The sequence below is a fragment of the Leptodactylus fuscus genome, chromosome 1 (assembly GCF_031893055.1).
Source record: "Leptodactylus fuscus isolate aLepFus1 chromosome 1, aLepFus1.hap2, whole genome shotgun sequence".
Lineage (NCBI taxonomy): Eukaryota > Metazoa > Chordata > Amphibia > Anura > Leptodactylidae > Leptodactylus > Leptodactylus fuscus.
In genome coordinates, this window is record NC_134265.1 from 136,622,228 (window position 1) to 136,646,818 (window position 24,591).

Sequence of the window (24,591 nt, forward strand, 5' to 3'; positions counted from 1 at the left end):
TCCTTCCCCTGAACAACTATGTTGAACAATCTTTGTTTTCAGATCATTTGAGAGCGGGCTGTCCATGTTCGGCGACCATCAAACTTAACTGAACTTGAATTGTTTTGTAGAAAGAAATGGACCAAAATACCTTCATCCAGGATCCAGGAACTGATTAAAAGCTACAGGAAGCGACTAGAGGCTGTTATCTTTGCAAAAGGAGGATGTACTAAATATTAATGTCACTTTTCTGTTGAGGTGCCCATATTTTTGCACCGGTCAAATTTTGGTTTAATGCATATTGCGCATTTTCTGTTAGTACAATAAACCTCATTTCAATCCTGAAATATTACTGTGTCCATCAGTTATTAGATATATCAAACTGAAATGGCTGTTGCAAACACCAAAATATTTAGAACTAAAAATGATTAAGATTAATAGGGGTGCCCAAACTTTTTCATAGGACTGTATATATATATATATATATATATATATATATATATATATATATATATATATATATATATATATATATATATGCCCCAATGCAATGTGCTCATTCCATATAACTGCAAAATAAGCCCAACCCGTCGACACTCCACTGCCATGCTTGATAAACTATCAAGTGTATGAAGTGTCGGTGCTGATAAGCTTTGTTTTGTTTTCAATAAGATTGTTGCTGTGCATTATGATCAAACATCTTCAATTTGCTCTCGTCTGTGAAAAAGACATTATTTCAGAAGACTTGTGGTTTGTTCAGAACGTTGCCAATTCAATGTGATGATGTGTGCCACATCATAACAATCTTTCAATAACAACTGAACATAAACTATTCTGTAATTTCCTTGATATGGACCATGAGCCAAAGATCCAATGGTCTGGACCAGACTTTATTGACATCTATGGGAGATTTTTCAATGCATTCCCTGTTTCCTGTGCAGAGGTCATTGTGTAAAGGAGGGAGTAGATAATGTGTGAAATCACCTACTGTGACTGGTGAATTCTGTGCCTTATCTCATATACATGATAGCTGTGGTGAGGTGACTGCTGGAAAGAAATCTATAGAAAGCGGGAAGTTTCAGCATATTATTTGTAAGTCAGACCCATAGGACTGTGTTTTAGAGTTCATTCACCTGACAGGGCCATGTGCTCGGCTCTGAAAAAGTGTGTACCTCCAAGGGTTAGTAGTTTGAATCTGTAACTCTCAGTAGACTCAAGTTCTATCATGTTCTATCATTTAATGGGTGGGTCACAGGAACCATTAAAAAAAAAAAAGTTTAGTGAATGGATCCATTCTTTTCTTTGGTACCATTTTCTGTCCATTATAGGGATTCTACCACTAAAACGCTGTTTTGTGTGCTTTAGATGTCGGAATAGCCTTTAGAAAGGCTATTCGTCTCTTACCTTTAGACGTGGTCTTCACCGCGCCGTTCCTTAGAAATACCTTTTTTTACCAGTATGCTAAGGAGTTCTCCGCAGCAATGAGGGCGGGCTCCAGTGCTCAAACGGCAATGGGGGTGTCCCTACTGCTGCCCAAGAACCCGCTCCAGAGACGCCTTCTTCAGCTGCATCCTCCCCTTCTCTGTCGTCTTCCTTCTTCATCAGCTCTGACGCACTGCTGACCGGGGAGCCTTTACAGGAGCTCTGAGGGGAATCCCCAGCCGGCTGGACCTGAAGGAGAACTGCAGCCGGCCGCAGTTCCTATCTAAAGGATCACACTTGAGAGAGCGGTCGCTCCCGCTCCCTCCAGCAGCATGGCGGCACCTGCCTGGACCCTTCGTACCGGGACATTGTAGAGCATCTCCGCTGTAACACTTAGAGCGGAGATGTCCTAGCTCCCCATGCCTGCAATCTCTGATTGCAGGGAGCTCCGACATTACCGCTGTAAAGGTTACAGCGGAGGTGCTGGTTGGTATGGTGACTGCTCTGAAGCAGAGCGGTGCCATTATAGTTACAGACCCGGCATCCGGACCCGGCATACAGACACCGGGGTGGGTGCCGGGCCACAGCATTGCCACGCTCATAGCAGGAGCGTAGTGATGCTGTCAATTTCAAACTGCAGAAGTACTTACGGTACGGAACGCAGATACACGCCGGGTGCGGGTCTGAGCTTACGTGGCCACGTCACCCGGCGTGTGATTGAGTGGGGGGGGGGTTCTGTATTCCGGGCCTGCTAGCAGAAGTACTGTAAGTACTTCTGCAGTTTGAAATGAGGAGCATCGCTACGCTCCTGCTATGAGTGTGGCGATGCTGCGGCCCGACACCCATCCTGGTGCCTGTGTGCCATGTCCGGATGCCGGGTCTGTAACTATTATATTGCTGAATTACCGTAATGACCCAAGTATAAGTTGAGGTGGACTTTTTCAGCACAAAAACTGTTCTGAAAAACTCCGCTTATACTCGAGTATATACAGTATATTCACTTTTTTGCCTTGTAAATGCTTCAGACCAGCGAAATGCTAAAACCTCTGCATAGAGATGGGCACACTTGATGATCATTTAATCAAGGGAATTTGATTAACAGCTCCTGATGCATCTCACCTTCTCAAAGAGATTTTACAGCCCCTAAGTGGATTTTCATATATATAAGGGGGCGTTCACACTATCATCTGTGTCCGACATGTAGTGTCCGCTCCTAGTGTCCGTTCAAAATCTGTCACGGACACTAGCTGTGTCCGTGACACCTGTCATTTATTTAAATGGCGATCGGGTGCGTTCTTTTGCACTCCGTGCCCTTCCTTCACTGTCCGCTTGTAAAGATGTCCGGCTTCTCAAGCGGACAGAAGAACCCTACATGTCGGGTTTTTCTGTCCGCTTGAAAAGTCGGACATCTTTACAAGCGGACAGTGAAGGAAGGGCACGGAGTGCAAAAGAACGCACCCGATCGCCATTTAAATAAATGACAGGTGTCACGGACACAGCTAGTGTCCGCTCCTAATGTCCGTGCCAGATTTGGAGCGGACACTACCTGTCGGACACAGACGGTATTGTGAACGCCCCCTAACTCCTGTAACATGTACTGTTTATAGAGCATATATATAACTCCTGTAACATGTACTGTATATGGAGCATATATATAACTCCTGTAACATGTACTATATATATAGCATATATATAACTCCTGTAACATGTACTGTATATAGAGCATATACTGTATATAACTCCTGTAACATGTACTATATATATAGCATATATATAGTTCCTGTAACATGTGTATATATAGCATATATATAGCTCCTGTAAGATGTATATAGAGCATGTATATAACTCTTAAGCAGTGAAGAAATCCATTAGGTCATTGCAGCCTTGATATGTCCATTTTTCTAGTAGTGCTGAGTAGATGTGTCAGAAATCTATAATGAGTAGAGTTGTCAGCCTTGAGTCAGGCTTGTTACTGTCATTATGATTCGTGCTTTTCATGGTGCCCCCCGCAGAGCAGTGACTCACTAGGAGTACTTGTAGTAATCCCTACCTCAGTGTTCTGTTCTGCACAACCCTGCTCCGGCGTGGGTAATGTCAAAGGTATTAATGCATGTCATAGTTATTGCTGTAACTCCAGAAGGAATAGGATAAAAAAGCAGCAAGTGTTACCGTAGCAACCTGATTATTTTTAAAGAGCATTGCTATTTATAACCGGTATTAAATACTGGAATATGTATTTAGCCTTTGCTTTGTCCAAATCCACTCTGTCCTGGCCCTGATATATGAAAGAGCTGCACAGTCTGCACAGTACATAGCAATCCAGCACAGTGTGTGAATGCTTTTATAGCGTAGGTCATGCACTCATAGAAGGAAGCCATTTGTTACAGTTCACAAAGTTATTCTGGACTCACTAGGTGTGTCATAATCTCTACCAGAGAAAGCTACAGAGGCTGAAATAAAGCAGGATCTGTGCACAGTGAGTGGTGGTGTATTCTACAAGTTCGCTTACTGTTGGGAACAGTCAACAAAAGCTCTCTAGTGAGGCTAGCAAAATTTTGCTAGCTTTTTCGGATGTAATTTAAATTTTGGCATAAAATATATGACCATGTAGTCACAGGTCATTTCAGGGATGTTGGCTGTCATTATAATGCAAGTTAAATTAAAAAATTCTAAATTCCAAATGTTTGGTTCCATGCAGCAGCATTTCTTTATCTGAGACTGGTATATGTATGTGGTGGAACTGTAAAACTACAGTGTTGGCCAAAAGTATTGGCACCCCTGCAATTCTGTCAGATAATACGCATTTTCTTCCAGAAAATGATGGCAATCACAAATTCTTTGGTATTATTATCTTCATTTATTTTTGTCTTTAATGGATACCACAAAAAGAATTGTCAAAAAGCCAAATTGGATATAATTCCACAGCAAGTATAAAAAGGGGTGGACAAAAGTATTGGCACTGTTTGAAAAATCATGTGATGCTTCTCTAATTTGTGTAATTAACAGCACCTGTTACTTACCTGAGGCACCTAACAGGTGGTGGCAATAACTAAATCACACTTGCAGCCAGTTGAAATGGATTAACCCCTTAAGGATGCAGGGTACTTTGGGCCTTAAGGCTCAGACCCTGTTTTTCAAATATGACGTCTTTTACTTTATGTGAGGATAGCTTCATAATGCATTTACCTATCCAGGTGATTCCAAGATTGTTTTTTCGTGACACATTCTAGTTTATGTTGGTGGTAAATTTTGGTCATTATACTTTGCGTTTGTTTGTTAAAAAACGGACAATGTACTGAAAATTTCATAAAATTATCAATTTTGAAAGTTTCTGTTATTCTCGTGAAAACACAGACAGTCCTATCACACAAAATTCTTCCTAATTAACATTTCCCATATGTCTACTTTATATTGGCATTGTTTCTTCAATGTCCTTTTACTTTCCTAGGAAGTTAGAAGGCTTATAACTTTAGTAGCAAATTGTCAGATTTTCAAGAAAATTTCAAGATTTTGTATTCTAGGGACCTATTTAGTTGTGAAGTGACTTTGAGGGGCCTATATAATAGAAAAGACCCATAAATGACCCCATTTTTGAAACGGTAGTCTTCAAACTATTCAAAATTGTATATAGGAACATTATTAACCCTTTAGGTGTTCCACAGGAATTAATTCAAAATGAAGGTGAAATTTCCAAAAGTCACTTTTTTATGCACATTTTCCATTTCAAACCACATTTTTCCGTAACAATGAAGGGGTTAACAGCAAAACATACCATAATATTTATTTCTCTGATTCTGCAGTTTGTAGAAATATCCCATATGTGGCCCTTCTGTGCAACGTGACTCAATACGTGTCCTCAGAAATCAAAGAGCACCTTTAGGGATTTCGGGCAGCAATTTCATTAGGATGGTTTTTAGATACCATGTTGCACTTACAGAGCCCTAGAAGTACAATAGTGGGAAACCTCCAAAAGTGACCCCATTTTGGAAACTGCACCCCTCAAAGAATTTATCAGGGGGTGTAGTGAGTATTAGTATCCAAGACGTGAATGCACATCGGATGGTGAAGAGGTAATACGTAAGCGGTGCGGAGGACATTGGGGGCACCAAATTCCCTACTATGTCAAAATAGCTCCTATGATTGGGGGGGGGGGGTCGCTTTGGGGGTCTCTTCTATTGTTTTTTCTCTTGTAAGCTGCAAAACTGGTCTGTACCCTGACATACGCTCGCACCACTTATATATTCCCCGTCTGACGCATTTGGCGATTTTGGGGTTTTTTTGTCTTCACATTATTCAAGCTATATTTTTTTTTATTTTTGTGTTGATGTGGCCATATGAGTGCTTTTATTTTTCTGGGATATGATGCATTTTGTAATGACACCATTTTTGGGTGCCTATAGCTTATTGGCTATTTTTTATTAACTCTTTTTTTGCTGGATAAAAAGAAATCAATCAATTCTGGCATTGCATTTTACTTTTTAAATGTTTTTCCACATGGTGTACAGCATAAGTATCATGTGAACTTTATTCTGCGGGTCGGTACGGTTACGGCGATACCTCATTTATAGGTTTTTTTATGCATTAGTAATTTTGCCAAACAAAAACCCATTTGGGGACATAAATCAATGTTTTTTACCTCGCCATCTTCTGAGATGCGTAACATTTTTATTTTTCAATTGACAGAGTTGGTTGAGGGCTTATTTTTTGCGAGACAACCTGTGCTTTTCATTGGTACTATTTTGGTGTACATACGACTTTTTGATCACTTTTTATAGCATATTTTTTAAGGTGAGATGGCAAAAAAACATTATTTCCAGCGGTTTTTTTCCGTTTTTTTCCCCCCCGACATTTACCATATAGGTGAAATAATGTTTTAGTTTTATGGTACAGGTTGTTACGGACGCGGCGATACCAAATATGCATTGTTTTTATTATTTTTTAGGTGTTTTTTTTTAAATAACTCATTTGCTATAGAAAAAGGGAATTTTGGGCCATTACTGGTAAGTAATAGTACTGACCTGAGCGCGAAGGTGCTACTTGCCAGGACGTACTATTACTGACCAGAGCGTTAAGGGGTTAAAGTTGACTCAACCTCTGTCCTGTGTCCTTGTGTGTATCACATTGAGCATGGAGAAAAGAAAGAAGACCAAAGAACTGTCTGAGGACTTGAGAAGCAAAATTGTGAGGAAGCATAAGCAATCTCAAGGCTACAAGTCCATCTCCAAAGACCTGAATGTTCCTATGTCTACCATGCACAGTGTCATCAAGACGTTTAAAGCCCATGGCACTGTGGCTAACCTCCCTAGATGTGGACGGAAAAGAAAAATTGACGAGAGATTTCAATGCAAGATTGTGCGGATGGTGGACTAACATCCAAACAAGTTCAAGCTGCCTTGCAGTCCGAGGGTACAACAGACCTGAATCCCATAGTACACCTGTGGAGAGAGCTCAAAATGGCAGTTTGGAGAAGGCACCCTTCAAATCTCAGGGACCTGGAGCAGTTTGCCAAAGAAGAATGGTCTACAATTCCAGCAGAGCATTGTAAGAGACTCATTGATGGTTACCGGAAGCGGTTGTTCACAGTTATTTTGTCTAAAGGTTGTGCTACCAAGTATTAGGCTGAGGGGGCCAATATTTTTGTCCGGCCCATTTTTGGAGTTGTGTGTAAAATGATCAATAATCTGACTTTTTTTTTCATTATCTTTTGTGTTTTCTCATTGCAAGCAAAATAAATGAAGATATTAATACCAAAGAGTTTGTGCTTGCAATCATTTTCTGGAAGAAGACGAGTATTATCTGACAAAATTGCAGGGGTGCCAATACTTTTGGCCAACACTGTACGAGAATAACAGCAACAGTAGGAGCAATTACAAAGATTGGTCATTTAGGAGAGGGCTGAGGTATTGTATTGGCCGAAAGGCGGCATCTCAAGCTGTTTACTTTCTTTTGGAGATTTTTACAAATGGGATGTTGCAAATGGGATCAACATCCAAAACTGGCACCAACCAATTGTTACACTCTGTCTTTGGCACTACAGAATAAAGCACCTTGAGGAGAATACTCCGGTGACCTAAAGAAAAATTGACTTATTGTTTTATTATCTGAAGGACTATTCCCTCAGTGGTAAGAGATATCTACTTAGTGTCTTTTTTCAACCAGCTTTAACCTTCCTCAATAAATCACGCGATCACAGTGGTTTTTTTTTTAGCATGGACTGCTGTATAAACAGGGGGTTTCTATCTGCTGCCTGAGAGCTGTCATGTGACCTTCGATTCATCAGAACACCCTCCCTCCCCCACACTTTTGCCCTACCTCTTCTGTACAGGTGCACCCTCTACTGTTACGTAATCTGTTTCCTTAGTGTGATCCCTATATAATGATATGTTGACTGTGTAATAAGGTAAATGATTTCACTTGTGACTACAGTGTGCCGATTTAAAAAAAAAAAAAAAAAAGTTGTGCCGAAAAAAATCAAAGATGTAGTCAATGTGCCGTGTATTCATTGTAAGGGTTTAGTCCATTATTTGAAAGTCATATAAGGCAAACTGTAATTATAAAAAAATGAATTTGTTGATTAGATTTACATTAGATTACATTAGATCTTTGTCCTTGGGGAAGATGATACAACTTTCGGCTGCAACACAGGAATCACAGTGGTCATAATAAACCTGCTTTGTGGGGAACAAAGGATGTCCCTCACACAGCACGGTCACTTTGTTGAATACATGTATACAAATCTGTCCAGCTTTCCATACTTTTGCAATTGACTTATTGTCTCTTTCCCTCTGCATATGGTTCCAAGGAGAGCCTTGTGCTAAGTACATATACTTGGGGTGCCAATTTAGGCCCTGAAATCAGGGGTTTCTGACCAATTGACTAGAGTGTCGATAGGTACAGTTAAATAATCTTTACACAGGAACCCAGCCAACTGATGTCTATTAGAAATGGGCAAATCGATTTGCAACTAACCACATCAAACCTGAATATTCTAAATTGTTCGGTTTTTAACAAACTTGAACAATTTGGGATTCAACTAGTTCCCGAATGAACTTAAATGGCTACCGTAACATGCATTGTGGAAATTTATTAAACTCTGTTTTGTTTTTTTTAGGCCTAATTGTATAATAATTGGAGGCCCAGGAAAGGTGACAAAAATAATCAATTATTGAACATTTATACTCCCCTTCTGTCACCTCTTTTAGGCCTTATGGTGCCTGGTACTTTGTCTACTACCTTGCCTGTGGTTGGGCCCCAGCAGCAACATGAGCCAGTCGAGCATCATGATGCCATGAGGTAGCAGAGACAGAGTGTAAGACGCCATAAGCAGGCCTAAAAGAGGTGATGGAAGGGTATTATAAATGTTTTTATTTTTATTTTCGTCGCCAACTCTGGGGTCAGAAGAGACCCCAAAGTATAATAATTTCCTTTCCGGTTATATCCGAACAAGTTTGGACCAAACTGAACTGGGGGATTGTGTCATCTGAACACAGGACAGGAAGAATCTTATGAGGTTCGGCCATCTCTAATTTCTATGCTAACTGTACTTTCAGGACCATTATAAGAGTGACAATGGTTAAATAAGATATCATGTTCAATATAAATGTAATCTGAAATTTTAGGTTTACATATTCTCAAATTTCACCCAGTGTAAAGATATATATTTTTTTCTTTACCAGGAATTGTGGTACTTGGGATAAATCGACCGCATGCAAAAAATGCTATCAGTAAAGGTCTGGTAAAGTCGGTAAGTGAGAAAACATTTGTGTTTATGTTGTTATCCTCCAGATTCTGTCTGTGCGCGGGTCCAATATTAGACAAAGCTTGGCCTGGGAAGAATTAAAATGGGTGCCACTCATGTTCAGCCAATTCAGAAAGATTATATATATATATATATATATATATATATATATATATAGATATAGATATAGATATAGATATAGATATAGATATAGATATATAGATATAGATATATTTACTATTCCAGAATTGTTCGCACTATACACACAAATACTGAGAAAAACACGTCAGTCATAAAGTTTTAACAATACACAATATACAAGGAGTGGATACTACGCTATCTCCACACAGTGGCTTCCTCCATTACCACTAGTGATGTTAAGACAACAGTAGTGCACAAAAGAGTAAAAGTTCCACCTTTTGTGTCCCAAAGAATAAGTGTCCACATAATTGTATCCTAAAAAAAATTTGGATCAAATAAAATAGAGATTTAATAATATTCCCTTTCTGTCTCAAAACACTAATAACAACCCCAATTTTGTCCACAAACAATATAAATGACTACCTGTATACTGCCTAATAGACTATTGTAGCACCACCATAACAAATGATCCCTGCATATAAATAATATGAATCAATGTGAGAATCTGCAAGACTACTCAAGTTGGGAGACCGAGGCAATACATCAATTCTGTACACAATGAGTTGTACTACTCCTTTATAGCAAGGTGACAATCACAAAATGTTGAGCTCTAATCCTGGCTGCCACATAGTTTATTGTTGTGCAAATACCCCCTCATGTTGTGTATTATGTGATAAAATAAGTAAATAACAATACATAGAAGGTAACGGAACAGCATACATCTTAAAAAAATTAAAGGGTCTTTAAAATTGATGGCAAGATAAAGCAGAGATGTAGAAAATAATACTTAACTAATTTAGGTGGCATGATTATCTGAATAAAAAGCAGAGCATCTCAAATTTTAAGAATTGTGACTTGTTCAAAATTTTTGTAGATTGTATAGATAAATAAAAAAAACAATTGCCAAAATTCTACCACTAACATGGAGCACAAAGTGTCATGGGAAAAAAATTTCACAATCACCTGAGTAAGTTAAAGCCTTCTAGAGGTATTTACAAAATAAAATGACATATGTCATTGTTCTTAAAGGGAGTATGTCACCAGACTCCAGCATATCGACTAAGCCTCGCATGCAGGTAGTTTAAGGTCACCTGATTTATACAAAGTTTACCCCTTGTGAACCTGCGTGTGCTGTAAAAGTTGCCATTTTTGTAGATATGTAAATGAGCTTTCTGAAGCAATAAGGCTGCGTTCACACAGAGTTTTTTTGGTCAGGAAACTGACTCAAATTTCTCTTCCAAAAAACGCCTGACCAATAAACTGTGAACGCAGCCTTAGGGTTGTTCTGCTTGTCTCTTTAGAACAATGGCAAAGCCCTCGTTGCTCCCAAGAGCTTTTTTGCATAATAACTAATGACAATATCTCTGCTACTGTGGCACTTATTCACAAAGGGATAAGCAGACAACTTGATTCAGATGACCCTTCTCTTTCCACGGGGCTGAGATCTGGTGACAGACTGCCTTTAGGGTGAATTTTTTTTTTTTTAATTTGTCCTTAAATGGTTAAATACCTTGATGCAGGCATAGTCTATAAATCTCAATCATGGCTAAAGCAGTGATGTTCCAGAGGAGTTGGAACACTTTTGACAGTAAGCAAATTAGACCTGCCCTTGTTGGACTCTGTGGTGATTCCCTGACTTTTTTCCCCCTTATATAGATGCTGAAGGCTGTTGATTCGCTGAAGACTAATAACAAGGTGAGGACTGTAATTCTGCGGAGTGAAGTCCCTGGAGTGTTTTGTGCAGGTAGGTAACCAACGAAACTGACAGTTTATCATCCAAATGTTAAAATAAATGCAGTTCACCATATGTACAATGATTGCAAATACAGAATTTTCCGCTTGTCAGAACTGTTATTTTGTATTTTCCTGTAAGTAAATCTGAGGTTAACTAGCTGTTACATATTAGAAAAAAGCATATACAATATATAATTGGCCATTCATTTGAGGGCTGCACATAAAGCTAGTTATACACTTTAGAAGTGTATTGGTGAAACCCACTGATCTGGGTTCAGCCAGCAATCTGTGGTGTACGTGGGCCTCAAGACTCTTCTCTGACAACAGATATTGGGGCAAATAAGGATCAGATGGTTGGAGTTCAACTTTCTTATACTTTTGGTCTTGGGATGTTAAGCAGCTGGCAGAACAGTCTGGCTGCAACTTTCTCCATTGATCCACCTCTATATACACACACTACTTATCGAAGCATATGTATGAGGAATTTGGTCAAAGTAGATAGCCTATGGATTGTTTTACATGAAATGTTCTGTGATCCAAAGTAGGTCACTAATCTATAGGACAGGGATCAGGAGAATCACTCATCTCCAGCCTGCTGTCCCCATGCCCTGATCCCTTGTACTAGTGGCAGCAGGGATCGGTAATAGTCTCTGCTCTTTTCACACGTGAGGGCTCTTGCACAACTAGCAGGGGTGATTGTCGATCCCTGCTGCCACTATTGTGCCCCTCACACAGTATAATGTCACGTTAGTAACCCCCTTGAACAGTATAATGCCACATTTGTTGCCCTTTGCATAGTTTAATGCCATGTTTGTGCTCCTGCACAGTATAATGCTACACTAGAAAATATTTTTTCAAAATTTTTCTAGCTTAAACCTCGGGTGTGTCTTATAGTGAGTCATATTATTGTCTGAAAAATCCTTAAAAAGTGGACCTTTACTTGATGGTGGAACCTGATCAACGGGCCTTTATTAAAAGTATATGAGTACCCTTGCTATAGGAAATGCTTGCATACTGTTTACAGATAAAGTGTGGCCCTGCCGGAGGATCCACAACCTGTTGTGAGCATAGAGTATCTTTCTTTAGTGTCAGACTTGGCTACTTAAGGCCCAACAGTAAAATTCATTCTATGGACTCACTATACAGCTAGATACAAATATTTCTTCCAATTTGCAAATTTATAAAACTGTACTGACATACATTTCTTGCTGGATTAGCATGCTACCAAGCCTTCACTCTGGACTGTTTTTGTATTCTCCGTAACCTGCTGACTTGCTCTTGCCTTAGACTAGAGACCCCTTAGCTCTGTTTGCTAGAGGATTGGTAATGAGAATCCCTGCAGTGACAGTAAGGAGACGGAGCCAAGGAGGTAGGAGGATAGTAGTTGCTCTTCCTCTGAGCCTAGATGTGTAAGCCACCAAATAGGTCTATGTAATAAGCTGAGTAGTTTGGTAAATATTCTACCCAGTTTATTGTATAGATGCACAGGCTAGTTGAGGTACTGTACGCTGCGTGCCTGCAAGTAGTGCAGTTAGTGTGCCATGCACCACTCTTATAGGGGTTGGAGGTCTCGGGGCCCGTGGGTCAGTTCTAGCCGATCTGTTTCCTGTTCTTTGCCTTCTTGGGGTACCAGCAGTCGAACTCCCAGGGATCCCATTTATGGCACAGAGAGAAAGCAGTGCTTGTTCACAGGAAAGCAGTGTGTGTGTATGCAACTGTGAATTTTACACGTTGCTCTGTTCTCTTACTGTAGAAACCAGAGGGTGAGAATCAGATTGTGCCAGTGATAAAATGTTGTGTTTATGTTAGCTTTAGCAAAGGTGAAGAAATACTTTATTGTTCCTAAAGTTGATAACCTTATTTACGTAGCTAGAACAATTTCAAAATGAGACAAACTAAAAGACAAGTAAATATATGACTGAAAAAAAGGAAAGAGGATCATAGCAGTAGAGACTCGCAATTAACAAAGGGTTCTTCCAGGACTGTAAGGGCTAGTTTACCCTGTAGAATCTGTCATAGAATTTCACCCTGATTCTGCCTCCTATTGTTGCAGAAATTTCCACACCAAATCTACTTTATGTGATTATAACTTATTATTGATGGCCTACGGTTAAGATGACCACACTTTAATGGGACTGAACATCCTATGAGCTTCAGCACTTGACACGACTGCTTAAATATCTAGCATACTGTGAGAGCTTATGATTTACCATAATGTACATTGGTAGTAAGCCTTGGTGCCTCTCCTCCCACTTCAGTTTTATTAATCTGTTTCAGCTTTTTTCATTTATGTAATAGTTATTATTATTATTATTATTATTATTATTTATTTATTTTTAAAGGGGCAAAGCAAGCTACATACTTGCATCAGGTAAAGGAAAGTGTAGCTGTCCTTCTGGGTGAACCCCCTTTTAGTTTACCTTGAGTGTATAACGTGTGCATTTTAGTTACCATAGTAAATGATTGCAGTTTTGACCTTTTTTGCTAATTTTTTTTTTTCTACCAAAAACATGTTTACCTTTACTAAGGAATAATTAAGTCCGTGGACCGATTAAGTAGACCTATAATTACTTCTGCACTTTCTTTATTAGCCAAACCTTTACTAACTGGCTATTAAGGAATTATACCACGTTCACTGTAGTATAACAGCCCACAAGATATTTATATGGAACAAAAGCTTATAAAGCATATAGATGTATAGGTAACGCCCATAAAAAGAAACAAGGTGTTCCGGACATAGATTTCTTGCATTTCTGTTGCTTTGTACATTTGTCAGCATCACAACTTGCTAAATGTTATTTCAATTGCTAATCTTACTATATCTGCTGGATACAAACACACCAATCTCCAGTGTTTCCTCTTCTCTCATTTTATACTTCTTTTAATTGTACATTAACTGTGAATTGAAAGAATTGTCCAAATCCTTATTTTATATTTATATCTTTAGGATAGGTCATCATTAATTGATCATTTGGGGTCCAAGACCCAGGATCCCCAATGGTCTGAATCTTTGCAATCTCTCAAAAATTTTCCCTGGTCTCCTAAGACCTACTGCAGTTCAGAGATTTAATTTATATGTAAGTGCTCGGTGGGGGTCCAAAACATGATTTCTCCAGTGATCTGTGTCTGTCCTTGACCCCTAAACCAAGTGCAATTCACCGAGAGGTAAAATGACTCCTGCCTATAGAAATTTGTGCAGTGGGGAAGATGGGCCACATAGACCTAAAGGCTGATGCAGCTAATAGGATTGTGTTTTGTTATCTGTCATCTATCAATGATGCTCCGTTTTTTTTTTCCATAATGTCTTGTGTGATGCCTTTGAGTGAAATAGTTTTAAGGAACAGATTCTCCTGTTTCTTCTATTTGTTTCTATGGGAAATATCATAGTAGATCAGGGAAAACTGAGGGGAACCTGATAAAAATACATAATGCAAGTCATGTAATGGTTAGAAATAGTCTTCCAAGTGTGGACATGAAGAATATCCTGAAAAGTTATCCAAAAGGTTAGGTGCACTTTAGTTATTGTCATTTCGGCAAACATTCCATAAATTAATACTTAAGGCGATTGTATGAAACTTTATAATATATCGTCTCAGAATAAAATTATCCATTTTACTCCTCAAGCTTTTTTCCTGTTGTATTACAGATTTGCACTATGTTCCCCATTATGACTGTAAGGTGATTGGTGGAGTCACTTACTATAACTTACATGGTGTAATCAATTATCACATTAATTAACCCCATCATGTACCTAATAGGATAGCTCATTGTTGCTCATTATGACAGTGAGGTTCTTGATGGGGTCACTTACTATAATGTGAGGCACATGATATTATCAATTTTGAACCTCCATGACACTCATATTGGTAGCAAGCAACCCAATTATGTGCTTCACATCCATCTCCAGGTAGCACGGTAGATGACATAATAGTAACACTTTGCTATGTGCACACTAACGCAAACTGACCTCGTTAGAGTGTGATAAAATGTGCCCAAAAGCACTTTCTGATGGTTTCAATGGGAAAGCATTGTTGCAAATGTGCCACAAGGTTTTTACATGTCACTGTATAAGCTAACAGCTTTAGCCATCTTCTACATCTCCATTATAAGCGGCTTCTTTATTTTGTACTAGTGTATGGATGGTATGCTCTGTTAATCACTTGCTTCAAACCAACAATAAAATCATTTAAGATGAAATAATAAAAGCTTACAAAATATTCAAGCTATAAATAAATAAGACTGAGGGAAGAAAATGATACCAAAATAGAGGATTTCTTTTTAAGACAGGAAAAGTGATGTAGCATGCATTGTTGCACGGTGAACAATGTATGTATTGGTCTAGGTTATTCCATTGGGATATGTGATATTTTCAGAAATAATGTGACAGTAGTGACACAAAGTAGCAGTAGTATTAACATCCTGTACAACATTAAAGTGGTTTTCCAAGCTGAACATATTTATGACCCATCCTAAGGAGAGGCCATAAATTTCAGGTCGGTGGAGGTCTGATAACCGGTACCTCCACCAATGAGCTGTTCTCCGATGCTCATACACATAGTATGAACAAGGAAGTAGATAGCGCTGTACTCTGTATAGTAGCTGAACTGGGTTACTGCAACATGGTCCAGTGCTTATCTGCAGTAACCTGGTCTGGCTACTAATACTGTCTGAATGTCTACACATTTGATATACCATATATGCGTTTAATCATGCTGCATGGATTTTCTTTTGTTTTGTTCTTATATGGAAAGTGTCCACTTAGTCTAGGAGTTTTTTTGTTTTTAACTTGAGAGCTTCCACAGTCGAGAGACAGAATATATGCTTTACTTACTTAATGTCTAAAACATAAGAACATAGAACACAAACACAAAGGGGTTTTAAAGAATTGGTCAAAATTTACCCAAGCGTAAAAATGATAAAATGGTAAAACCTACTGTGCACCACACCTTTTTTGCTCTGGACTGGTCTGCTTACTTGGTTGCAGCAATGACTGTTTCTAACACATGAACACTTGAGCTAGTTACTAGACCCGGGGGTCTTCTGTTGTAGTTATTATGTCATTGCTGCAGTTAAAGGTGTTGTGCCGTTATGGGTTCTTATCCACAGGACAGGGAATAAGTGTCCGGTCGCTGGGGTTCCAACAGCCGGATCCTCCAGCTATTCCCTTAAGGCCATCTTGTGAATAGAGCTCCAGTGCGCTTGTAATTTCTGGCAGTGCCTACAGCATCATATAAGTGAATAGAGCACTGGTCCCATAAGCACAATGGCACTCCATTCACAAGGAGGCCTTAGGGGGCTTTCAGTCCCCCGTCCTCCTGATTGCTGGGGTCCCGGTGATTGGACACTTATCCCCCTATCCTATTTAGCATGCATTGTCTATAAACCAGTATAGCAGCAGTGATCATTTGTGCTTATGGCCACAGAGTCTTGTCAAGTTTGGTGGCTTATTTCTGTAATTACTTCAATGTAATTATATCTGAAAGATTAAAAAAAAAAAAATCCAAACTGTCACTACAGTAAGAATCACCCCAGGAGTTTGTAGACTATAAGCAGACAGAAAAGGTTGTCTTGTAATCTAGTTTTCTGAGGACATATTACCCTTTAAACCTTCCACAGCATAGTCAGACTTATTTATTTTTTGTTGGAATGTTTTTGCCTTTAAGCATTTTTAATAGGACTCCAAGTAATTACACAGTGCCCTTATGTTAGAGCTTGCTTTGTAACTTACTAAGTCGAAATGACTGGTTAATTAGGCCAGATGCCCAAGTTGCCATTCTGTGACAAGGAATCTGATTTGGAGAAATTAGCATGCTTCATCTGTAACATACTCAAATTATTTCTGATGAGTTTGTCAGTTAACCATATGACAACTTAATTTGACAAGGATTTTTTTTTGTCATTTGATTCTGCCGGTTGAACCGAAATAGCATTGAACTATATTTTTATATTTGGTTGATAAGAGAGATGCAAAATACACTTATAAACATTTCTTTGCTAAGGTTTCTAAAATTATTTATATCACTACTGCTGAGGTTCCGACTTGCTGAAGCCCCTCATAAGTCCGGAAATAATTGACTTTAAAGATGCGTACAGGAGTCCGTTAGTATCATAGCTGTCTATTTTAAAGCTTGTCTCTGACCTGGGTTTTCCATCATAGATATTTTTGACATGTCAAATACAATTATAGTGGATATACTGAAGGGACCCCAACTTATCTGAGTACAGGGGACCATTTACCTGTAGATACTATCTCTAACTGTAGAGTTCTCAACATTGTCATGGTCTCCCATTGACTTTATTTAGTGCAATTTATTATGTTCACCTACAGTTTAATACATACAAGCTCTTCCCCCAGCACAGATAAAGCATATTACTAGATTACTTTGATTCATGAGGTTTCAAACATCAAAGAAATATTTATAAAGAACAGCACACATGGTCGATTTAATCGCTTAAAGGGTATTCCGTAGGGCTGGGCAATTTAACGAAAAATAATCGAAACACAACTCAAAAGCACCATAATCGGGGGACAACACGGCTCAGTGGTTAGCACTGCAGCCTTGCAGCGCTGAATCCCGCCAGGTACAACATCTTCAAGGAGTTTGTATGTTCTCCCCATGTTTGTGTGGATTTCCTCCCATACTACAAAGACATACTGATAGGAAAAAAAAAAGTACATTGTGATCCCTGTATGAGGCTCACAATCTACAGTAAAAAAAAACAACAAAAAACCAAACACCCCACCAGATTCAGGATATAATTTGGAGCTGATTATGAGGCAGAATCCATCTCAAAATTGGCTCCAAATTCCATGTAAATTTACCCTTATACATCAATGGACTAATATGAGTTCATGTGAAGGATGCCACGTTTAGTCCTATTCTGGCCTTGATACATGTATTTAGTTGACACACAGGACAGATCCATGGAAACACTAAATAGGACTAATAGTGAAAAATATCTTTATTATGTCTAACTCAGGGCTCGTTCACATCTGCGCCCAGGACTCCATTCTGCAGGTTTGCGTTTCCTGCACAAAACAGGGCAGGAGATGGAAACCTGCCGGCATCTTTCAAACCCATTCATTTGAATGGGTTTGAAAAGTGTCCGGCCGTGACCGCCGGTGAGTGTTTTATGCTCTCTGCGTCAAAACCATTTATTTTTTTAAACCGGACACAGAGTCGGACATGAAGTACTCTGTGTCCGGTTTTAAAAAAAAATGGTTTTCCGCGGAGAGCATAAAACGCTCACTGGCGCTCACAGCCGGACTTGGCATGACAGGTTTCCGTCTTCTGCATGCAGAAGACAGAAACCTGATAACGGAGTCCAGACGCTGGTGCGAACCCAGTGTCACTGTCTGTGTGTTTACATAGCTGGCTGTCTCTAGGTATTTTGTAATATAGCTCCCTGTCTTTTATTTTATTGACAACATCATGTTATCAATAAAGTTAGCTGAAAAAAATAATCATCAACAAAACAACCAAACAAACAAAGGAGGCACAGGAAGTAGAATGTAAAGTGAGGTGATGCTCTAGTAATACTATATGTGTACTGCTCCTGAATATACTACTAATAACCTGCCGTCTGGACAATTAACTGGGTAACATGATCTGTTTGAGAGTCCATTTCAGTTCTCCTACGGATGTCTGTCTTTCAAATAAAGGTGTGGGCAAAATTTGCAATATATGTTTAGTAGAAAAGTGTATAATATCCTGTTCTGTACACAAATATATTAAGTTATGCAAACCAGAATACCTCTTTAATAATCACCAAAGTGTTTTTTAAAACATTTTTTATGGAGCCTTATGCTGCAGTGCCATGTTTTTAGAGCTTGTATAGTTCCTGCATGGTTGTACCATACTATGCTAGATAAGTGATTGGCTAATGATGGCTAAGCTCTTGTTGTGCCATGGTTCAGGGTGTCTGTGGTATAATCAAAAGTTTCCACCTCTTTAAAGGGGCAACACGTTGGCTCCGTGGATAGCACTGCAGCCTTGCAGCACTGGGTTCCTGGGTTCGAATCATGCCAGGAACAACATCTGCAAGGCGTTTGTATGAACTCCCTGTGTTTGCGTGGATTTCCTCCCTTTCTACAAAGACATACTGATAGGGAAAAAATCCCTATATGGGGCTCACAATCTACATTTAAAAAAAAAAAAAAAAAAAAAGTTTCCACATTTTTTTTTCTCCCTAATACGCCTTCTTACTTCTAGGCCTCGGGTCTAGGGCAAGCCGACTGCGCATGCCCACCGGCCACGAGAAAATGGCCGCTACAATACTGTGTACATTTTTCTTGTGGCCGTAAGCATGCGCATTCGGCTTGCCCTGGCCCGAGGCCTAGAAGTAAGAAGACGCCGCCGGAAGAAGACACGGTGAAGACCTCGTCACAGAAGAAGATGGAGGCGGCGCTGGAGAGTTCTCTGGCAGCATTGGGGACTCCCCCAGTGCTGTTTGAGCGCTGGGGCCCGCCTCCAGTGCTGCGATAGAGCTCATTTGCATACTGACAAAAACCGGGATTGTAGGCAAACGGCGGCACGGAGAAGAAAAGGAAAGGTAGGAGACGAATAGCCTTTAAGGCTATTCCGACATGTTAGGGAGAAAAAAATTGTGTTTAAAAGATAGGATCCCTTTAAATCAGGTTTCTAGGTTCCCTATCTAGTAAATTGGAGACTCCGGGACCTCTGCACTTAACTAGAAAGGAATTGAAGGCTGTTTGTATACTAAACCTGTCATTAAAAGGGTTTCTCGGGAAAAATAAATAAATATTTTTTTCAAAAAAAGGACTGTGAGTGCTATTAATTGATTAAGTGCAACCAAATAAAACTTTTAGCAGTGTTTTGAGTGATTTCTGTGTTTCTCTGTGAGTTTCTGGCATCTTCTGCATTTCTTTACATGGACATCTTCCTGTTTTTTGTTTGTTTCTACAACTCCCAGGATTCCTCACTTCCTCCCTTTCTCACTCATACCCCCTCCCTTTTTCCCTAGCTAGCCTGTCCACTACTAGCCCTTCCTAACTAACTCAACCCCCCCCCACACACATTATACTTACCTGTCTTCCGGTCCGGACCTTCTGGGCATGGGAGGTCATTTCTTAAGCATAATATTGCCAGAGTGGCTATTGTGTATGCCAAAAGAAGTGATGTCCCATGCCTGGAAGGTCCAAACCAGAGGACAGGGAAGAATGTTTGGGGGAGAGGGGGGTTAGTATAGGTGAGTTCAGTTTCCAGATGGGGAAATGGAACGTCACTGGAAAATCGGTAAAACGTGGCTGGGGCAATCACTTGATTTAGAATGTGGGGTTTAGCTTAGATTAGTGACATCAGTTTATCCCAGACCACCCCTTTAAGGCCAGGGCTGTGGAGTCGGTAGGGCAAACTACTGACTCTTACTCAGGTGATTGACTTCCTATAAAAGTAAATAAGTAGCAAACCATCCATCTAATTACATATTATAATATAATTGACTACCGTATATACTCGAGTATAAGCCGACCCGAATATAAGCCGACCCCCCTAATTTTACTACAAAAAACTGGAAAATCTTATTGACTCGAGTATAAGCCTAGGGGGGAAATGCAGCAGCTACTGGAAAATTTCAAAAATTAAAATGGTCAGAGTTTTTGGGTGCAGTAGATGCTGGGGAAGGGGAGGGGGTGTTTTGGTAGTCTGTCTGCCCCTTCCCTGAGCTTGAGGACTGTTTTTTTTTTTTCCCCCACTTGGAATTCAGCCTGGCTGAATGTAGGGTATCTGTAGTGCTCCTATTAACCCATTCCCGACGGAATAGGAGCACTGCAGATACCCTATATTCAGCCTGGCTGTAGTCAGACTGAATTCCAAGTGGTGGTGGTGGGGGTCTGCCCCTTTAAGCTCAGGGAAGGGGCAGACAGACAACCAAACCCCCCCCTTCACCAGCACCTACTGCACCCCAAACCCTGACCCTCCATCAACATCAATCTAGCATTTATCTCCTATCCTATGGCTAGGGGATAAATAGTTGAAAGATCACTGTTACTTATTCATTTCAAGGGGGGGTGGGGGTGGAAGGGGATATTGTTATATACACTCCAGACACTGTATTGTTTACACGGTGTACTCACATTCTGCTGCAGTTGTTCCAGGGAAAGAAGGTTGTCCAGCCAGAAGGTCCAGGGGGAGTGCAGCAGGATGCCCTCACTGTCCGGCTTCTGCGACAGCTCCAGGTGATGGTTCAAGTGCAGCTGCTCGTCGCTCTCTGCCTTCAACTCCCGCCGGCCCAGACCCGCGGGGAGCGCCATCTTCCTGTGGACCCCAGCAATCTTCGTCCCTTAACTGCGCAGAGCGTCAGCAGTTTTGGCGGCATGGTTTGGAACCGCGCGAAGCGCCATCTTCCTGTGGACCCCGCACTGCGCAGAATCAGGATCCCCTCACTGTCCGGCTCCTGCGGCAGCTACAGGCTGGTGATTGTTCAGGTGCAGCTGCTCCTCACTCTCTGCCTTCAGCTGCCGCCGTTACGGACCCGCGGGGAGCGCCATCTTCCTGTGGACTCGACGCCGAAACTGATGACTCTCTTCACAGTTAGTGACAATGCTGGCGCTCCCCGCGGGTCCGGACCGGCGGCAGCTGAAGGCGGAGAGCGAGGAGCTGCTGCAGGAGCCGGATAGTGAAGGAATCCCGCTGCAACCTACACCGTGCAAACAATACAGTGTCTGGAGTGTATATAACAATATCCCCCCCCTGCGCTTGACTCGAGTATAAGCCGAGGGGGACTTTTTCAGCACAAAAATTGTGCTGAAAAACTGGGCTTATACTCGAGTATATACGGTATATTATGATAGTATTCTGAAAATGATTTATTTAAAATTATTTCTGAAGTCGGAATAAAGTTAAGTCACATCTGCACTGGAGTCTCCGTTGGAGATTGCCACAGAAAGCGCCTGAAATTGTTGAGAGAGAAGTCCTGTGTAGAGGACTCTTCTCTCTGCCAGTTTCAGTATAAAAACCGTGGACACCCGACAGACCTCATTGTAATCTATGGGGTCTATCGGTGTCTGTGGGTAACCTCTGTTTTAGTTGTTGGGCTCTCTGTCGTTCGGGCCCTTCGGAGGGCTGGGTGCAGATATGAACCTAGCCTAAGTGTGTGTGTGTGTGTGTGTGTGTGTATATATATATATATATATATATATATATATATATATATATATATATATTATAATTTTATTTTGTTTTACTTTTATTTTTTCCCCCCCAACGCAACCCAAAGTTGGTCCTTGCTCCAATTCTCCATCTCAACAGCCCTGGTTAAGGCACCTGAAGTGTTGCTGTGACAGTCGGTGTCGAAATACTACAGACCATAAATGATTATCGTGCAGGAATATGATAATACATTATAAATTGAAAATAAAACGGTAAAACTCCTTAATAGGACACAAAATATGTAATCTAAACTGTATTCAAGGGCCAAAACTTGCTTATTTTGTATTATTGGTAAGTACATTTTCTTGTTAATAAAATACATACTCCTTTATTAGGAATCCAAAGGACCATAATAACCTGCAAAGTTAATTTCACAGGTTATTTAGTGTGAAACTTGAACAGTATACAAAAAAAGCAAAAAAAATAAACACAGAACATTGCTTTTTTTTCCTCTAAAATCACACAGCAAAGAAAATTTGATATGGTACTTTCTGAGCACTGCTGGCAGCTAAACAGCACAGTGTTGTATTTGTTTTTGTGCTTAAACTGGGAATCTAAACTGAAATGGGTATGACCGTTCCAGTAAATAAAGTGGATTCATTGCATATTGAAACGTTCTAGAGTTCATCAGTATACTTTTTGTATCAACTGTTATTCCAAAACTTTCATTCATTCAGTCTGGACTTATATTGCTTGATGTCATGTTATAGACACATGTGCTTATCTGAAAAAGAAACGGTTGATATGATTATGTGGATGTAGAGTAAAGACTTCCTTTACACTTGGACCAACATACCAAAAAACCGTACACAGGTCTATAGTGTAACCATATACCAAACGATCATTATTACTGCATCATGGCGGGTGGAGCTATGTCATTGTACCTTACAGTTGTTAAGCATTTTGTTGTCACATCAAGAGTTATCTTTGAAAGGGAGTCTCTCCGCAGTAAACTGGTTAAAAACCTAAGTGTCTTGTAGAGGTGTTTCAATAGTTTCCAAATATGTCTCTGTCTTTCAGCTTTGGAGCACCATTTTGTAGTAAATCATTTTTCTTTTACATAAGGAAATGAGGGTGTGCTTTATTGGGAGTCTGTCAGTAGTAAATTGGTTAGAAACCTAATAACCTGGTTGAGGTGATTCCACAGTTGCTCTCAACTCTAGATTCCCATGCAAAGCACTTTCTCCCTCATTTCCTTATGCAAAAGAAAAAGGATTTACTAAAGGTGCTCCGAGGCAAGGTTTTTAACCAGTATACTGCTGTGAGACTCTCTTTCAAATAGTACACCCATTTACTTTAGACAGCTCTTTTAGCCCAGTCAGGTGTATAGGGAACACAACTTTCAACAGTAGTGCTGTGAATGGAGAACCCATCATTGTTAATGTGGGCTTCCAGGCCTCAATTCTTTAGTAATTTTAAATGTTGAGATTCAGCATGTGACATTTACTTAGAGGACCTTTCATTACCTCCACCAATTCAAGTTCTTATCATTTGTTAATAGGTGCCCCTGCACTGATTCTAGTGCAGTTGGAACTTTTTATCCCACCATTCCCAAGCAACAAGCGCAGGTAGTTTTGGTCCGTGGTATCTTTTCAGAAGGTCAGTGTCAGACAAGAAACATGATCCAGACGACCAGTGTCGGAGCTCAGACCCTTTGTCTGCTCCTGCCTAAGTGCTAGTTCACATGGACTTCCGCGTGAACACATGGTGCAGTGCACTGGCATCCCGTCGCGGCTTTCCACTCCGGAATAGGCCCAAATGAACGGGCCTAATCCGCGGAATCCACGGAATCCACCTGAAGAAAGGGCAGCTCGATTCTTTTTTCCGCGACTGGAAACAAACTGCTTGCGGAAAAAGGAAGTGACCGGCTCCCATTGATTTCAATGGGAGGCAGGTTTTTGAGCAGGATTTTGACGTGGATTCCATGTCAAAATCCTGACCATTTTGCCCCGTGTGAACTAGCCCTAACGCAACCCACCTGACGGTACAGAGCCTACTGTATCAGAATCATTGGAGCAGCGCCTATTAACAAATGTAAAGAGTTGGACATGGAGGTGGCAAAAGGTTCTCTTTAAAGGTTCAGTAATACACTTCTTACATATTAGATTGTATGATCACTTTATATTCTACATGCACAATTTATTTTATGATCTTTAACAAAGTGTGGTGGTTCTCTGTTGTCACCCCTCATGTTTGAACTGTTTTGTATAGCTGACTTTTGGGACAGAGAGCAGGCACAAGATGTGATGTGTCTCAGGTCCAGGGAACATTCTTGCACTCAAATTTGCCAGTGAGTTGAGGTGACGTGAGAACTCATGTTCCTAGTCTGGGGTATCTTATCTTGGTTCTCTCTGCACTGTGTGTATCAAGAAACCTTTTTCCTAGTCCTTGGTAAGCAGTGAGTAC

At 40.3% G+C, this 24,591-nt stretch overlaps 1 protein-coding gene across 1 annotated transcript in view; it reads left to right on the top strand.

Moving 5' to 3' along the window:
* The window catches only part of AUH (AU RNA binding methylglutaconyl-CoA hydratase), a 171,807-nt gene that overhangs the window by 17,289 nt on the left and 129,927 nt on the right, over nucleotides 1-24,591 (top strand). The window contains exons 2-3 of the mRNA XM_075277261.1: nucleotides 9,078-9,145; nucleotides 10,937-11,024. Coding sequence (XP_075133362.1) covers nucleotides 9,078-9,145; nucleotides 10,937-11,024 — 156 coding nt within the window. The remainder of the gene's footprint in view (nucleotides 1-9,077; nucleotides 9,146-10,936; nucleotides 11,025-24,591) is intronic.